General features: G+C 40.5%; 1 protein-coding gene and 1 long non-coding RNA gene across 4 annotated transcripts in view; one reads left to right on the top strand and one right to left on the bottom strand.

Annotated features, from left to right (window-relative positions):
* grik4 (glutamate receptor, ionotropic, kainate 4) overlaps positions 1-15,347 on the top strand; it is a 272,858-nt gene that overhangs the window by 147,910 nt on the left and 109,601 nt on the right. For all 3 annotated transcript variants that reach the window (XM_058079390.1, XM_058079391.1, XM_058079392.1), the window contains one exon: positions 2,277-2,374. In XM_058079390.1, the coding sequence (XP_057935373.1) occupies positions 2,277-2,374 (98 nt within the window). The remainder of the gene's footprint in view (positions 1-2,276; positions 2,375-15,347) is intronic.
* The window catches only part of LOC131134288 (uncharacterized), a 45,849-nt gene continuing 31,643 nt past the window's right edge, over positions 1,142-15,347 (bottom strand). The window contains exon 3 of the long non-coding RNA XR_009131376.1: positions 1,142-2,358. This is a non-coding gene — a long non-coding RNA (uncharacterized LOC131134288). The remainder of the gene's footprint in view (positions 2,359-15,347) is intronic.

Below are 15,347 nucleotides of genomic sequence, written 5' to 3' on the forward strand. Positions count from 1 at the left end.
TTAGCATATCTTACACCTATTCAGCTTTTTCTCTATTCTTTTATTGCTAGAACTTGCCTTCCAAGAGGACGTAATGTCTGTTTAGGTCAAGTAGTTTGGAAAATAAATTACCCGCAAATAATGCAACTTATACTCCAGTGCGACTTATGTATGTTTTTTTCTACCTAATTATGCATTTTTGGCCTTGTGCGACTTATACTCCAGAGCGACTTATAGTCCAGAAAATACGGTATATATAACAGGCTTTGCTACACTGGGGTGCAGAGTTACAGTGCATATATAAGAAGTCGTTAAAGTGCACAATAGCGCTTCTTGGAGCCAAAACTGTCTGAATTCCAGCATAAAGGTACGATTTTGGTCAACACGCTTCCAATAAGCTGTTGTGAGAACTTTGAGACTTATTTAGCATTGTTAAAAAATACGACAATATTGGACCTTAAATACGTAAGAATTAGGACAAAATGCTTTGGCTCAGTTGCTCACTTGTTTCTTCTTCGATTTCTGTTCAAGAGCTTTCTCATGGAGCCAGAAAATGCTATGGGCACTGCACACTCTCAAAACGTGTTTTGTGTGTCATGATCACTCTGCTGCCCCCACCTTGCTCCTTCATACTGAAGAGCCGCGGGTTGCCAACCACTGCTCTCATCCAACTCATTACAACCCACTAAACATTCCAAGGTTCCAATAGCTCGTATTGATCCCTGGAAAGTCGATGTCCAGGTACGAAATGGATGGAGGCTATCGTGATGGACATTGATGGGATGCAGTTAATACATAAAATGGACACACGTATGTGCGGATGGAAATGTGTCTCCATCAGCCTCTTAACCTGCTGCCATGAAAACAGGTGCACTGCAAATGTGTGACTAAGGGATTACTTATTCATCATTAGATTCACTGCCTCTGAACGCAGCACACAGGCCTGAAACGGCCTGAAACGGCCTGGAACAGCCTTAAACGCGTAAACGGAGCTGGTTGATGCTTCACGCCGATTCCAGTAACCAACATCATACTACACACACACACTTTTCTTTTTTTTTATTTTTTATTTGTGTTGGTCTTGCTTCATTGGCCATCGAGGTTTAATGAGAAACCAGGGATTATAAAAACAGCAAGAAATTTCTATTTTCTGATAGGGGATTCAAATATACATATATGGTGTGGATAGACAAATGAAATCACATTCACTGTATTATTTGGTTTTATTTGTATTCACCCCCAAAGGTGAAGCATAGAAAGTGTGTGTGAGTTCAAATAGTTAAGATTGTGGCTAATGGTTGAATTAAGCTGCTGTTGTTATCATAGCCCATTCCTGCTTTTTACAGCCTTTCCTGCGCCTTTTATTGTGTTTGTCCATCACACCTCCTTGATGCTGGAACTTGTATCAACCATTAAGAGTTCTCGCTATTTGTGCGTAGAAGTTGTTGAAAACATTATTTAAAAAAAAAACAATCTTATAACTATAACAAGATTAACATTATGCCACAACATTATTATCTAGGTTTCATGCAAAAAAACACTCCCTGTTGTTTTGCAAGGCACAAATATTAAAGTAAGGATATTTTAACCGTTATTTCCCTCAATAAATAAATTTCTTTATTCATTCTCTATGCTGCTTATCCTCGCTAGGGTCAAGGGGGTGTGTTGGAGCCTATCCCAGCTGACGATGGGTGAGCGGCGGGGTACACCCTGGACTGGTAGCCAGCCAATGGCATGGCACATATAGACAAACACAAGTTAGAGTTGCCAATTAACCTAACAAGTATGTTTTGGGAATTTGGGAGGAAGCCGGAGAACCCGGAGGTAACTCCATAAATGACTTTAATCATGTAGAAGCAAAAAAGAGAATTCTCACAGAGACGTGGGTGCACCACTCATGAAAATTGGGCTATGGAAATAGACGTCTCTGTCCCATAAACCCTCGGTAGAGGTGGAGCCGATGATCAGAAAGCTTCATGTTAACCATTTGGTGGTTTGATCTGGTTTCCATCAGTCCTGGTCCGATGCTCAGGCCCAGAGATAGGAAGATGACCCATAATGAAACTATGTGTGGTTACTAATTCATTAGAAAGTATGAGGTGTATTTATTCCAAGTGAAAGGTCTTTGGATTGTGCCTTATCTCTCTGTTATCAACAAGCACAAATATATTGCACTACGTATCCAAAACAGAATGGAAAATATTCCATTCCTAACAAGTTTAGGAAAAGAATCCCGAGGACCCCCAAGATGTAGTAGCTTCCTGAGAATGTAACAACCTTCTTTTTTGTTCTTTCAGTGTGCCAGATCATGTCCAAAGGGGTGGTGGCAGTCCTTGGTCCCTCTGCTAGCCCGGCCTCCAACTCCATCATCAGCAATATCTGCGGTGAAAAGGAGGTAAGTTGCCATTAAAAAGGAATGTTCATTGTTGAGGTTTTGTCGTTTGTGTTTTTCCAAAGGCCTCACTGGCCTTTTCTTGCGATGTCTGAGGTATCCATGTTGACAGAAAAATAAAGCCATGTGAGAACAATTAGGACACCCCGAGATGTCACATGACTGTAAATGACCTTTGTGGTGCAGCCCATGTGTGAGTGTTTTGGAAGACATGCTGGCATACATGGATTACTGACGTCCTCAAAGTTGTAGAATTATTAAACAAATGGTCAATGGCTTCGGAGAAATTAGTTGCTACGTCTTGTCCATGCTTCTGCAACAACATTTTGATTGATGGCAGCCATGTTTTTCAACCAATCTTTCACAACCTTGTGCTTGTCAGTCCCATAAAGGTGTGTAACAAATTTTGTGGTGATTAAGTGAGAAGTTACAGTCGAGCGCATTTAACAATGCAACTTTAACAATGCAAACATGAGGTGCATTTGTCCGGATAAATAACAGCACAGGCCGATTTTCGATGGAAGTTTCGAACACGAAGTCCACTGCTTTCCTCTCAGTTTGTGATCAGCAAAGTGAACTGAATTGTCCTTGTAATCAATGTTGTAATGGTTGTGTAACCTACAAGCGTAGCTAATGAATTTGTACAAAGAAGGCGTGCTCTGTGAAATTGGCTATTTTGCTATTTTGGGTTCATTTTGTCCGGCCTCGTTTTTCTTTTCATTCATTCCACTTAAGCGCTGCCTTCACTGGCTCTGAACGTCAAGTGAGTGAGCGAGCTTGGATTCATAAACATCAGTTAGTGGGAAAGCATCCACAGCAAATCATCGTATTCCACCGATTATTGGGATATGTTCATGAAACAAAAATCGAATATAAAGCAGCAGGGATGACACAAACTGGAAAATAACTCCATGAAGAATCAACGGGTGCCAACTCTGAAGCCGGTGAACGTGGAGAAGTCCTCGAAGGAAGCTGAGAGAATGTGGCGTCATTGCCCTATGCTAAAAATGAACCCCACGTCCTCCTTCTGCAGCTGCTGGCTTAAAAACGCTGAATTGTAAATCCACTCCAGGTGAGCCTCCTGGAGCCGCCTCTCGCCAGTAATCAGGTCATAGCAGGGTTACTCAGCTACATAGTGTAGTTTCTTATTGTGCTTATTGTACTTCCATTTTAAACAAAGCTGCTTTAGTATACTTTGCCAGCAAGATGGCTAACACAGATAATGTCCATCATGTCATGAAAACAAAAGACGATGCTTAGGGGCCAAATGAAAAGCTTGGCGGACCTAGGGTCTAAACCAGGGGTCTCAAACATGCAGCCCGCAGGCCAAATGTGGCCCGCAGGACACTAGTTTGAGGCCCCCGCCTTGATATGAAAGTTTAATGTTAGTGCGGCCCGCGCAAGTTTGATATGGATGCTGTATGGTATCATGTACCCAGAAAAAATTATTATGTTTGATTAATGTTCATGTTAAAGGTTAAATAACTGTTAATAGTTAACTGTTAATAGTTATAATAGTTAATAGTTAATAGTTAATAATAGTTAACTGTTAATAGTTATAATAGTTATCCTCCCTATCCGTGTGGAAGTGGTAAGTTTTTGGCTATTTAAGTTTAAAGGAAATAACTTGAAGGCTACCGTTTAGGTCGCTAGCTCTCTAGTTTGCGAGTTAGCATGTGTCTCAAGACCCTGCAGTTGCGCAATATGTTGTAAATAAAAAGAGTATAAATGTGACTATAGTCGTGTTTTGTCATGTCTACAGGGCTCTAATAATGCTTTGTTAATTTTAATCTGAAAAAAATAAATTTGTCTACCCACCAACTATATGTGGTTTCTTAAGTTTTTATTATTTGCCTTTTTATTATTATTATTATTATATTTATTTATTACTGATTGATTGATTTTCTTTATTCTTGATTTGTTTATTTATTTTTTATCTTTTTTTGTGCAGAAAAATAAAAATTAAAATATTTATATAATATTATATATTTATATAAACAGTGGAATGTTTTATCAGAGCTTTTATTGTAGAAAATTGGAACCAAAGCACTGAAAGATTTTGTATATTTTTCTGTTTTTAATAAATGCGTTTTTTTTTTTTTTTTTTGGAAAACCTGATGCGGCCCAGCCTTGCCCAGACCCTAGCTCCAGTGGCCCCCAGGAAAATTGAGTTTGAGACCCCTGGTCTAAACAGAAGCGGCCCCCGAGAAAGAACTATCAACAGAAAACCCAAAATGAAGTAACCAGTACACACAAACCAGAACATGACACATATTTGCCTTTCCGACCTTTCTGATGCCTGCTGCTACACTATTAATAAATCACTAACATCCTACTATTAGTATAAAGAAATGCATATCAATGTTCACAGAGGCCTTCAGTCATTCATGCTGTCGTGTCCTCATGAAGACAGCTAGCGCACACTCAGGCAGCGTTTATTTACCTCTGCAGTCTGTCATGCTCGTGTCCTCCAAGCCATTTTTCAAGTCTGTTCGACAAGAAAACAAGATAAAGACACCCTGCTGTTCTAAGCGTCACTCCATATTGATTGTCTGAGCTGACTGGTGTGGTAATTCTATTGTATGAATATTGAAGATGCCACAAAGGGAAATCTGGCATATTTCAAAGACGGCTAGGGCTGTCATAGTTTTACGAATAGTAGTTCTTCGCATCTTATTTGCTCAATGGCAGAGATGGTTGGGTAAGGGAATGGTACGAATCTTCTTAGGAGTCTGATTGTGTGTCAGAATCTGCTTTATTCGCCATGCGTGTTACCATGCTAGGAATTTGACTCCGGTCAACGTCACTCTTTTTAAATAGGTTTACCTACAAGGAGAATACTACTATACATAGTACTACTTCTAGGCTCTACAGGCTGTACAGGCTTCTACAGTCACTCCAAATTGTCCATAGGAATGGTTGTTTGTCTATATGTGCCCTGCCATTGGCTGGGGGTCCAGCGTGTACCCCACCTCTCGCCTAAAATATTCTCATAAAATTACTGCTGATTATTTCTTTTTTTTTTTTAGTTTTCTTGTTAAATTATATTTTTCATGTTATACTATTTTTCCGAATGTGCCACCTGCCAGCAATGAAGCTGCCCCGGTAGGCCATATTTTCACAGTCGCCCACCTGGAAGACCATGCTAGTGTGTACTGTGTGTAATAAAACAGTCCTGGTAGGCCACATACAGTATGATAATTGCTGTTGCATGGCTGGATACTGTGTATTTTGTGTATTTGTGTTATTTTGGAAGAAGCTGAAGCGTGTGGAATTGATGGATGTACCTACCTGAATGGATACGACTCTATGCAATCCCACTGTTCTGTGACATTTCCTGGTGGTTTGGGTTATTTCCCCTCCAAAAGTGAGTTCTAAAACTGTCAAGCAATACAGTCGGACTCAAAATAAATGCTAGCCTGCAGCGACAAGATCTAATCCCCCTGTCGTGTGAAATACTGCTGGCGGGGACCTCAGCCTCCCCATTTTAGTGAGAAATGGTTGCCAACCAACATTTGTTTCATTGTATCTATACCTTTGGAAATTACGAGCTCTGGGCCACACCTTCTTCCGTATCAAAGCGTTACAGTGGGGACAATGCGAATGTTTGAAGTCGTGATTGAAATAACACAACCTTTACTCCTTTTTGTTGTAGTAACTTCGGTAATTACAGTACACAGGCGACCTAGCAGGTTACTCGATGTAACGTAACGTTGGAAAGGCGTTCCGCTTCTGCAACAGTTTGGCAGCTAGTCCAGCTGACAAGGTGGCCCATGTTCCAAACTAAACAGTCCAGGGTGAAATGCCTTTAACAGATTCAAATATGTTTTTTCTGCTGGCAGGGAATCAGGAACTCCAACAATGGAGGTCTAATTATCAGGTATAATAACAGCACCACCGTGTGGTGCATTTGTCCGAAATTTTTCAACTCAATTTTCTACTCAATTTGTGAATGGACGACATTACAAGGAACCACGGGTCAATACACTAAATAAAGACTCTATGCATATTAAATACATATGGCAGTAGGAATCTGTACTCTGTATCTGAAGAGTGTGAAAGCGCAGATTGCTTCTATACCTACGAAGACTGTTCAATAATTCTGAAACTGCAGCAATTTGGGAAGAGAACCCAGCCTTTGGGAAATAAACCTATATTGAATATTTGATAGGCGAACAGTCTGCAGCGGCAGCAGCAGGCCTTGGAGAAAGTGCTCTGCAGGAGATGAGAAGATTGGCTGGCGGCCTAATGTTGTATCCTAAATCAGATTGGTGTATCACTTGCCCCCCCCCCCCCCCCCCCAAAAAAAAAGCACTCAGAGCTAAAGCAGGAAGTTGAAAAGGAGTCATGTGACAATCATACATACGATATACTATTTGTTTTGATTATTTGGAACATTAAAGAACATCACATGATTACACTTGTAGGTTCAACATGACTAAAAATGAGGAGGAGGAAGCATCTTATTTAATCCTCCCCCACGCTATTTTCTAGTAGGGTGAGAAAGAAATTTAAAAAGGTAGTGTTAAAAAATAAATAAAAAATGAATAAAAAGCTGGAGGAAAAAAATACCAAGTAAATAAATGAATAGAAAATAATATCCAAATTTAAATAAATACAGGAGTAAAAATACTGACAGACATATTGTTGAAAGGCTAATTAAATAAGAAAATAATGGATGTTCTCTTCATGGAGGTTGATTTCATTGTGCCTGTGAAATGTGGCCCTTCAGCAAGAAGCATCAATGATTCATCAGGTGAAAGTGGACATAAAATGTGGCAGCCGTTGTCACATTCCTAATACATCATGACTTTTTTCCGCCATTCAAGGTGAAAGCGGGTCACCCTGAACAATACGTATACGCTGGGGAGATTTTTGCGTGTGCGTGTTTGTGCACGACCCCGCGCTCTCCGCCGTGCTCAGCTAATCCCTCACTGTTACAAGGAAGGCCACGGATGCCGTGCCGTCCCGTGGCAGCATGTCCGGGACATTTGCTGCAATATTGCGGCTGACAGACCCCACTAGATGATCAGCACATCACGGACAGTCCCTATCAATCACCGAGTGCTGCTGTGGGTACAAGCTCCACCGTGGGGACCCGGCCCATCTGGGGTTTCGGAGTAACTAATGGTGGAGCAGCTGCTGTTCACGCAACACTGTTTGGCGGTTTGATCTTCTCCACTACAGCGTGCAAAACCTCGGGGGTCAGGCTATTGTGCAAGGGCAGATTAATATTGACTAATGAGAAACATTTAGTTACACATTAGATAAGCGTCATGCTGCTTATCTGCTGGCTGCCACACTAACTGCAGTTTACGCAGTTTACAGTCCATTTTTCTCCTTTTCAATTAACTTCAAGTGTATTCACATTTAAAATAACCGTACTTGACCATAGAAGTCAAATCAAATGCAAATTGTTGAAAAAAAATTCATCATAATGAAAAAGTGCAGTCGCTCAAAAAAGTTATTCATTCATTAATGTTCTACCGCTTATTGTCAGAAGGGTCGCGGAGGGTGCTGGAGCCTATCCCAGCTGTCTTCGGGCGAGAGGCGGGGTACAGCCAATCACAGGGCACATATAGACAAACAACCATTCACACTCACATTCATACCTATGGACAATTTGGAGTCGCCAATTAACCTAGCATGTTTTTGGAATGTGAGAGGAAACTGGAGTAGAGGAAACTCGAGAGTGGGATTGAACTCAGGTCTCCTAGCTGTGAGGTCTGCACGCTAACCACTCGACCGCCATGCAGCCCCACAAAAGTTTTTTACTTGCTGAGGGGATAATGGACAACAAGTCCATCCATCAGTGTCTCATTGTGAAGCAGAATTCACCAAGCGTTGGATTGTTCACCCACTAATAGGGAACGTGAGCTGGGTTTAGACCGTCGTGAGACAGGTTAGTTTTACACTGCTGATGATGTGTCGTTGCAACAGTAATTCTGCTTGGAGCCTATCCCAGCTGACCTTGAACGAGAAGTTGGACACACCCCTTAGGGGACAACAAGTGAAAAATATTCAAATAGACCTAAACCCAACTGAGCATTTATGGGGCATCCTGAAGCAGAAGACTTGTGGCGGAGTACCAGGGTCTAGTGGAGGAGTAACAGGGTCTAACATCCACCAGCTCCACCACTGATGTCACCATGGAGGAGTGAAGAGGATTCCACTAACAACTCTGATGAATTCTAAGTCTAAGAGGCACAAGAAAGTGTACACTGACTACTGACTACACTGACTACTCTAAAGTATATCCACCTTTCATTTCTATGGTGCTGTCCCTTGAGAAGATCTAATTAAATGATTGCTAGAATATGAGGGGCGTACTGACTGAGATCCAGTGTGGCGTCATGCTGAATGATGTTCAGAAGTTTCATGCAACTTTGGAGACATAGTGTTTTTGTTTGTTTTTTGGGATGGGGGTGAGGGATGGGGGGTGATCAGTCGAGACAAGATTTGATCACTTTGTTTTTGCAACTTAGTCCCCCCCCCCTCCTCCACCATGAAATGTGCATCATCGCTGTGTCGAAGTCGAGAGAGATTCTTCTCTATGACTCAAATGTGTCAAAGTCATGAATATTAATGTCAAGTCTGATGTTCTTGTGCTCGCTCGGGGCGTGCAAAGCCATCTGCTAGCAGGAGTACACGCACATTATACCACTACATGCTGATGGGTGGTGGTGGTGATGTGGGTGGGACACTCAGGTAGGATTTAGAGGTGATGTTGGGGTCAGGTGGGCAAACAAAGAGCACAGTTTTGAAGTTGGTGGGGGTTGCAAACCCGGGAGATAAACTTTAATGAGATTTACAGTATGCTCACGCACCCAAACACATAAACAAACAGACACTCACAAGTAAGGCTCCTTTTGGGTGAAGCAGATGCAAATTGCTGTCATTTATGGGAATTTTGCTTTGATGCTCTTTTGATTTTTTTTTTCTTTCAATTATTTCATCGGGCCTTTTTATACTCGGCCTCTTTTGAATTTCTTGTGCTTTTTTGACTGCGGTACTGCATCATAAATACGCTCTTTAAGGAATCTATGTTGTTTTTCTTGTCAAAATGACCTAAATGCTCGGGAAGTTGCTGACATTATTTCATGTTCGTCTCTTTGGAATAACTAACACGTGAAATATTCCATTTTGCGGTGTTGGATCTTAAGGAGGTTCTAAGTAGAGCTACGAAATGCAAAAAAATACATGGAAAACATCTTGGCTAAAAAAGTGTATTATGTATTCCATTCTTGAATGCAAAGGCAAAAAAGCTTTCTCTCTTTGAACGCTGTGGGATTGCCGAGCTGCATTAGCAAGGCAGTATGTCATTTCTGAGGTCGGACGCAGTAAGACATTTGAAAAAGATCCTGAGGGTTATGGAACAAAAGGTACTTGTTACCGAGTCTTTTATTGAAGATTTTTTATGGATAATTCTATTTTTGAAAATTGTGACTAGTTTATGTTGTTATATTTGTAAGTAAATTATTTTGATGCAAAACAACCTTTTTATATGTAGTGGTATAGTTGTGTCAGAGTGAATGTTATGCTTGAAATGTATCTTCACAAAAAGCTGTTTTTTTCTTCCTTTTTGTTGGGAACTGATATTTCCTTGAAACGTACATATGTTCTACTGCAAATTAATAAAGAACGTAAAACTGTATTTTTTTCTGATGAAAGATGAGAGTCTAATCTTTCTTTTGGTAGGTTCCATGTTGATATAGCCATGGAAGACAATATTCTGTGTGCCTTGAAAAATCAGCCAAAATCATCTAAGATGGCCGGAACTGAAGGGCTTGAAATAATCAGTTTCCAATTAATCTGTTCCAGACACCCACAGAAATGAACAAAAAAATATTTTTTTGAATATATAGAGCAGGGGTACCCACACTTTTTCAGCCGACTTGCAAATTCTAAAATTTGAAATTTTTCTGTCCTCACCTTACTCTGATGACTTGCAGAGTGTCCACTGGACAATAGGCTGATAGCCAGCCTCAAGCACACTTCCAAATAATCAACATAGTGATAAAACCTCTGCCCCAACACGTATGAAAGGTTTATGGCTTTCCTTGTTAGCTTAGTAGCTTGCTATGCTGAAAGCGATGACCGTCTTTTGTGTCCCTGCAGAAATCCCTTGGCCTGTGCATGAGAGTCGTGCAGTGTTGTGTCAACAAAGATAGCGTCAATGAAAAATCACACCAGCTGTGTCCAAAAATATGCCTGATGCATCATGCTGGCATTTTTTATGCCATGCTATCGCCCACATTACCAACGAGTGCGATCAGTCTATCGCCATTGACGCAATGTTATAAAATAATTATATTTGCACTACATGCAGAACATGCATTTAGTGTTTATGTGGACTTCCTGTACGTCCTGGCAAGATCAAATTAAATAGTGTTTTATCAAATTGCTGGCACCCCATGGTGGGTTGTTTTGCACTCAATAAATCAAATGCATGGACAGTGAGTGAGCAACACATAGCGTACTTTGTTCAGGCACTCTGCAAAATGACTACTTTAAGTGCAATATTGTCCAAAAACCGAGACACCGTACGAAAACTTGGGTAACATTTTCAACAAAAACAATGTTTGACTGTATGAGTACAGGATGTATATTTTAATGAAGTAATAGAAGACAATCATTAATCATTCACACGTGCGTTCTAGTGTCTTCTCAGTTTGCTGTTGTGTTTTGCAGCTGACAAAAACTGATTTACACCTGTGAGCCTTCCAAGCTATTCAGCAGCTTTTTGTCACTCCATAAATCCGCAAGCCAACCCTGCAAATCCTCTCTGGCCGGAGAGCATTCACGCTGCAGCTACGCTTAAATTAGAGCATCTTCCTGCCAGACGGCGGTCAAAGCATCGCCGGCGCACGGCAGCTGCTATCGTGGTGCAGCCAGCACACAATAACACAGTCGTTCCGCACTCCACTGCAAAAGCATTGCAGACCCGACGCTGCCAAAATCGTCCAGAAAGCCTACCTGCTCTCTAATGCCAAGGAAGCAAATGAGGTCATTTTTTTCCTCAATGCCATTTAAATTGTGTTCTGCCTGGTGGGACTAATTGGAGAAAATTGAAGCGGAGTCTAATTAAAAAGGATACAACCCAAATGCCAGGTGAGAAATAATAAAGTGGCGTTCAAGGGGCGTAATATCATCACATATTGAGGGAACTTGTAAGCTATATTGAGGAGAACAAATCGCCATAAGTGAGCAGTAATAGAAATCACATGAATTGTCCGATCACAGTGCCTGGGGGGCTTGTGGCGTTATTTTAAACAAGATCAATACTGTTGCTGCAGATATGATACACAGAGGATTTGGGGAGTGGGAATAACATTGCCACAATGCCAACACGCAGGATAAACACACGTAAGAACTCCTTTTCACCACAATCACTATCCATTCAATGATAAAACGATGAAAGGAATTTTAGGCATGATTCGCAGTCCAGATAGTGTCATTCACAAATTATGATAAGATCAGCGACACGTTTGGAACAGCCACAGGGGAACAGATCCAGCACAAATAATGGCATTACTCATTAATTAAAGAAAGCCCTTTCATTTTGGATTAGTTGACATTTTTGAGTTGCTTATGTCATGCCATGTTAGACATCATGTTGTAATGTAGTTCTTTCCTTTCATCATCGTGGAGATGTTTTATGAAATGATTTATCAGCTGCTACTTGCCGGAAGCTGTGCAAAACAATAAAAGATGATAGTTATAATAATAATAATAATAATACGTGTTTAGAATTTGTATTGTGATGTGTACACCATGAGGAGTCGCAGTTGCCTTGCAAAGTAATTCATTACATCGTAAATGTTGTCCTCAAGCATAAACTCCATTGTTGATAAGCTCTCGTAAAGGAAAATTTCATCATCGATAATCCCTACATGAGACAAGAACAGAGACATCAGCATGAACATCGCAAATTGTATGTGGAGTGATGTGTGCATGTGTAACGTACCACACATGTGTGACATACAAACTGACACCAGCAACATGTCGGAAAGATACACGTTGGCCGTACGGACCAGGCACAAAGACATAGGAAGTGGTTATGTTTGTCTTGCAACCTGAAAAAAACCATAAGCGGCCATAGAGTTTGTTTGACGTAACAAAAAACGTAAGCAGCCGGTTGGGGCTAGGCTAAAATTTGCACAACCTGGAAAGAGTATAGTGAAGCCTCCGTTAACGTCCCCATTTCTAGTTAATGTCAGAAATGTACGACAAAATTTTGCATTTTTCCATTTAGCATACAATATGGCGCAGGCCTTGTCGTGTTACTAATATACTGGATGAGTTCAACTGTTCGTAATGTATATTTCTCAATTACATCCGCTTAGCATCCTTAGCTTACTAACTACGTGGTGACCAGAACCAAAGTCAGCTATATCGTATATGTTGCCTCTCAAAAATGTTAGCATAAAACACATTTTTTAAGCTGTACAGTTCTAGTTTTGCATGCCGGTATAATACTAAATATGTATCAATGATGAATGAACATTTGAGGTTTCTTTAACTTCAACAAAGACGTGACTCTTCCTAAAGACGTGATGTGGCAGCAAGACACCACACGGTCACCACCTTCTTGTTTTGCCATGAGTTATTTCTTGAATTCAGTCTTTTATCCCGATGCTGACACCTGCAACTTTCTTTGGCTCCATTTTGGGTTATTGAGGTGAGATATACTTTTGAATTGAAGATATAACTCATGGCAAAACAAGGAGGTGGTGTTGAAGATGAAGGCGTCTCTCCGCAACATTGGGTCTTTGGGATCAGTCATGTAAAAAATCACATCTACAGTGAAGGTAAATGTAACCTCAAACATTTATTTGTGCCTTTGACTTGCTATTTACAGATGCATTACAAATGTTTCATGCATGTCAAACTGTAAAACTATAAAAAAAAAAACTTGTTTTGTGTTAACATTTTTGGCATTTTCGAACAAATTGGATTTCCATAATTTCTTATGAGAAATATTGATTTGCTTTTGGTGAAACTCAGGCCTTCTGGAACAAATTGATGACACTATAACAAAAGTTTTACTGTAAATCCTTTTTTTACGACCAAATAAAAAACTGAGTTGTCTTTTTTCTTCCAGAAAAAGTGCCCATAATCCCTAAATGCTCAAGTGGTGCGGCATTTGACTGGATTCCTTAAAAGCTGTAAGAATTCCAAAGGAAAGCCTCAGTATTAGTATCTATCAAGACGCTGCTGAGCCCATTTCATTTCCTCGACCCCCCTGAGGGAAATCTTCATATCCAATGAATGACATCCCTTCGTCCGTCAATATTACAAAATCTGTTGCTCTTGTTGCCATACGGCCATCAGTTATTTTCCTTCTTTCCTGTTGCCGTATGATATTTTCAGTCAATTTTCACCTCCCTGGCTCTGTACACTTTTCTAATATCCGTGATTACCGCTTCTACACGAGCCTGGACTCGCTCTGCGCTTTACTTGTTATTGTTCTGTCTCCACTTCCCTCTCCTGCCATGCTTATTTTATCAGTCGCCAGTCGAAAACCTGCCTCTTTATCGCCCTTTCCCCTCGCGCTGAGCTCCTTAGAAAGGATCATCGGGTCAGCCATGCTTCAGAAAACTAATGGAAACCAGGGCATTCTAAAGGCTGCCCTGTCTATACGATCCTTCTTCCCAATTAGTTGCCTCCAGCCTCCGACAGAAACTCTAAATATGCCCTTATCCTACTCAGGGGGGTTAACGAGTACCTCTTGTATTTGAGCACAACTGGGGGTGCTATATTTAACGTCACAGCCATCCCTCATTTATTGCTGTTACATGGTTCCACACCTGAATCGCAATAAGTGAGTAGGATTCAATATTAATAAACAGAATATTTTCATAGTTAGAGCACGGACAACCTGTTTATGACTTTCTAAATATGTGTTTTAGCGTTATTAAAGCCCAGTAGAAAGTGTTTTAAACAGAGTGGGGAGGAAGTATAAAGAAGTCAACATTTACCACTTCCACACAGAATGAGACGAGACCTTTATTTCACTCGATCTCGAGCTCTGCATACTCTGTCGCTTGTCTCCATGCGTGTGAAAGGTAATGCAATGTAATAAGTAATGGAATAAACATCATGTCTTATAGCATCACTGAAGCTTAGAGACCAGAATACTTCATATGACTTGTCTTTCAATATATCTGGACTAATAATAGGCCATAGTGAACCAAGAAACAGTGACAATGTATGAATTATTATTTTTGAAGTAGGGAGGGGGTTATTATTGGCCAAAATATAAGACGCGCTTGTTGGTTTACATATATAAACCTCAAGCCCCCGATCATAAGACGACCTGTCTTACATTCGGGTCAGTAAGGTAATCATCTTATGAGAAGAAGTGACTGTGATCTAAACGATGGCCGTGCAGCAAGACGACCACGATTCATTGTTTGTGCTGCTGAGTCTCACTTTCAGCTTAGTCTGATTCTTCACACCGCTAAGACAAAATGCGCTTAATTAGACTTACTGTCTTACCGACTTGCTGTGATGTTACGCCATCCAGTCCACACGGTTCTTTTTAATTCCTGTCTACATTTTGGCTGATTAGATACACAAGGACATGTTTTGTAGGACACGCTACATCATAACGGCTTCCTATGTGGATTTGTTTAAAAAGATGTTTGCACACTTTTTGCAGACAATTGACTGAAAAGCACTCCCCACTGATTCTGAAGATTGGGCACTTTTGTCAACAACAGATCTCAACCATAATTACAGATCTGTGATTACCTTCTGGCGGAATCAACTCGACGTTTGTTAGCAGGGCAAACTAACCATTGCTAACGTCCCAACTTTCAGGTTATTGACCTCCAACAGAACAAGCAAAAAAAGGCTTCTTCTGCAGTAAAAATAATAACTTAATAATAATAAGTTGAACAACATAGAAGGGAGGTTGAATGAACTAAGACAACATTATCTATTTTTTTTAAATAATGAGCTGGAAGGAAAA

This window comes from Doryrhamphus excisus, chromosome 8 (assembly GCF_030265055.1).
Source record: "Doryrhamphus excisus isolate RoL2022-K1 chromosome 8, RoL_Dexc_1.0, whole genome shotgun sequence".
NCBI lineage: Eukaryota > Metazoa > Chordata > Actinopteri > Syngnathiformes > Syngnathidae > Doryrhamphus > Doryrhamphus excisus.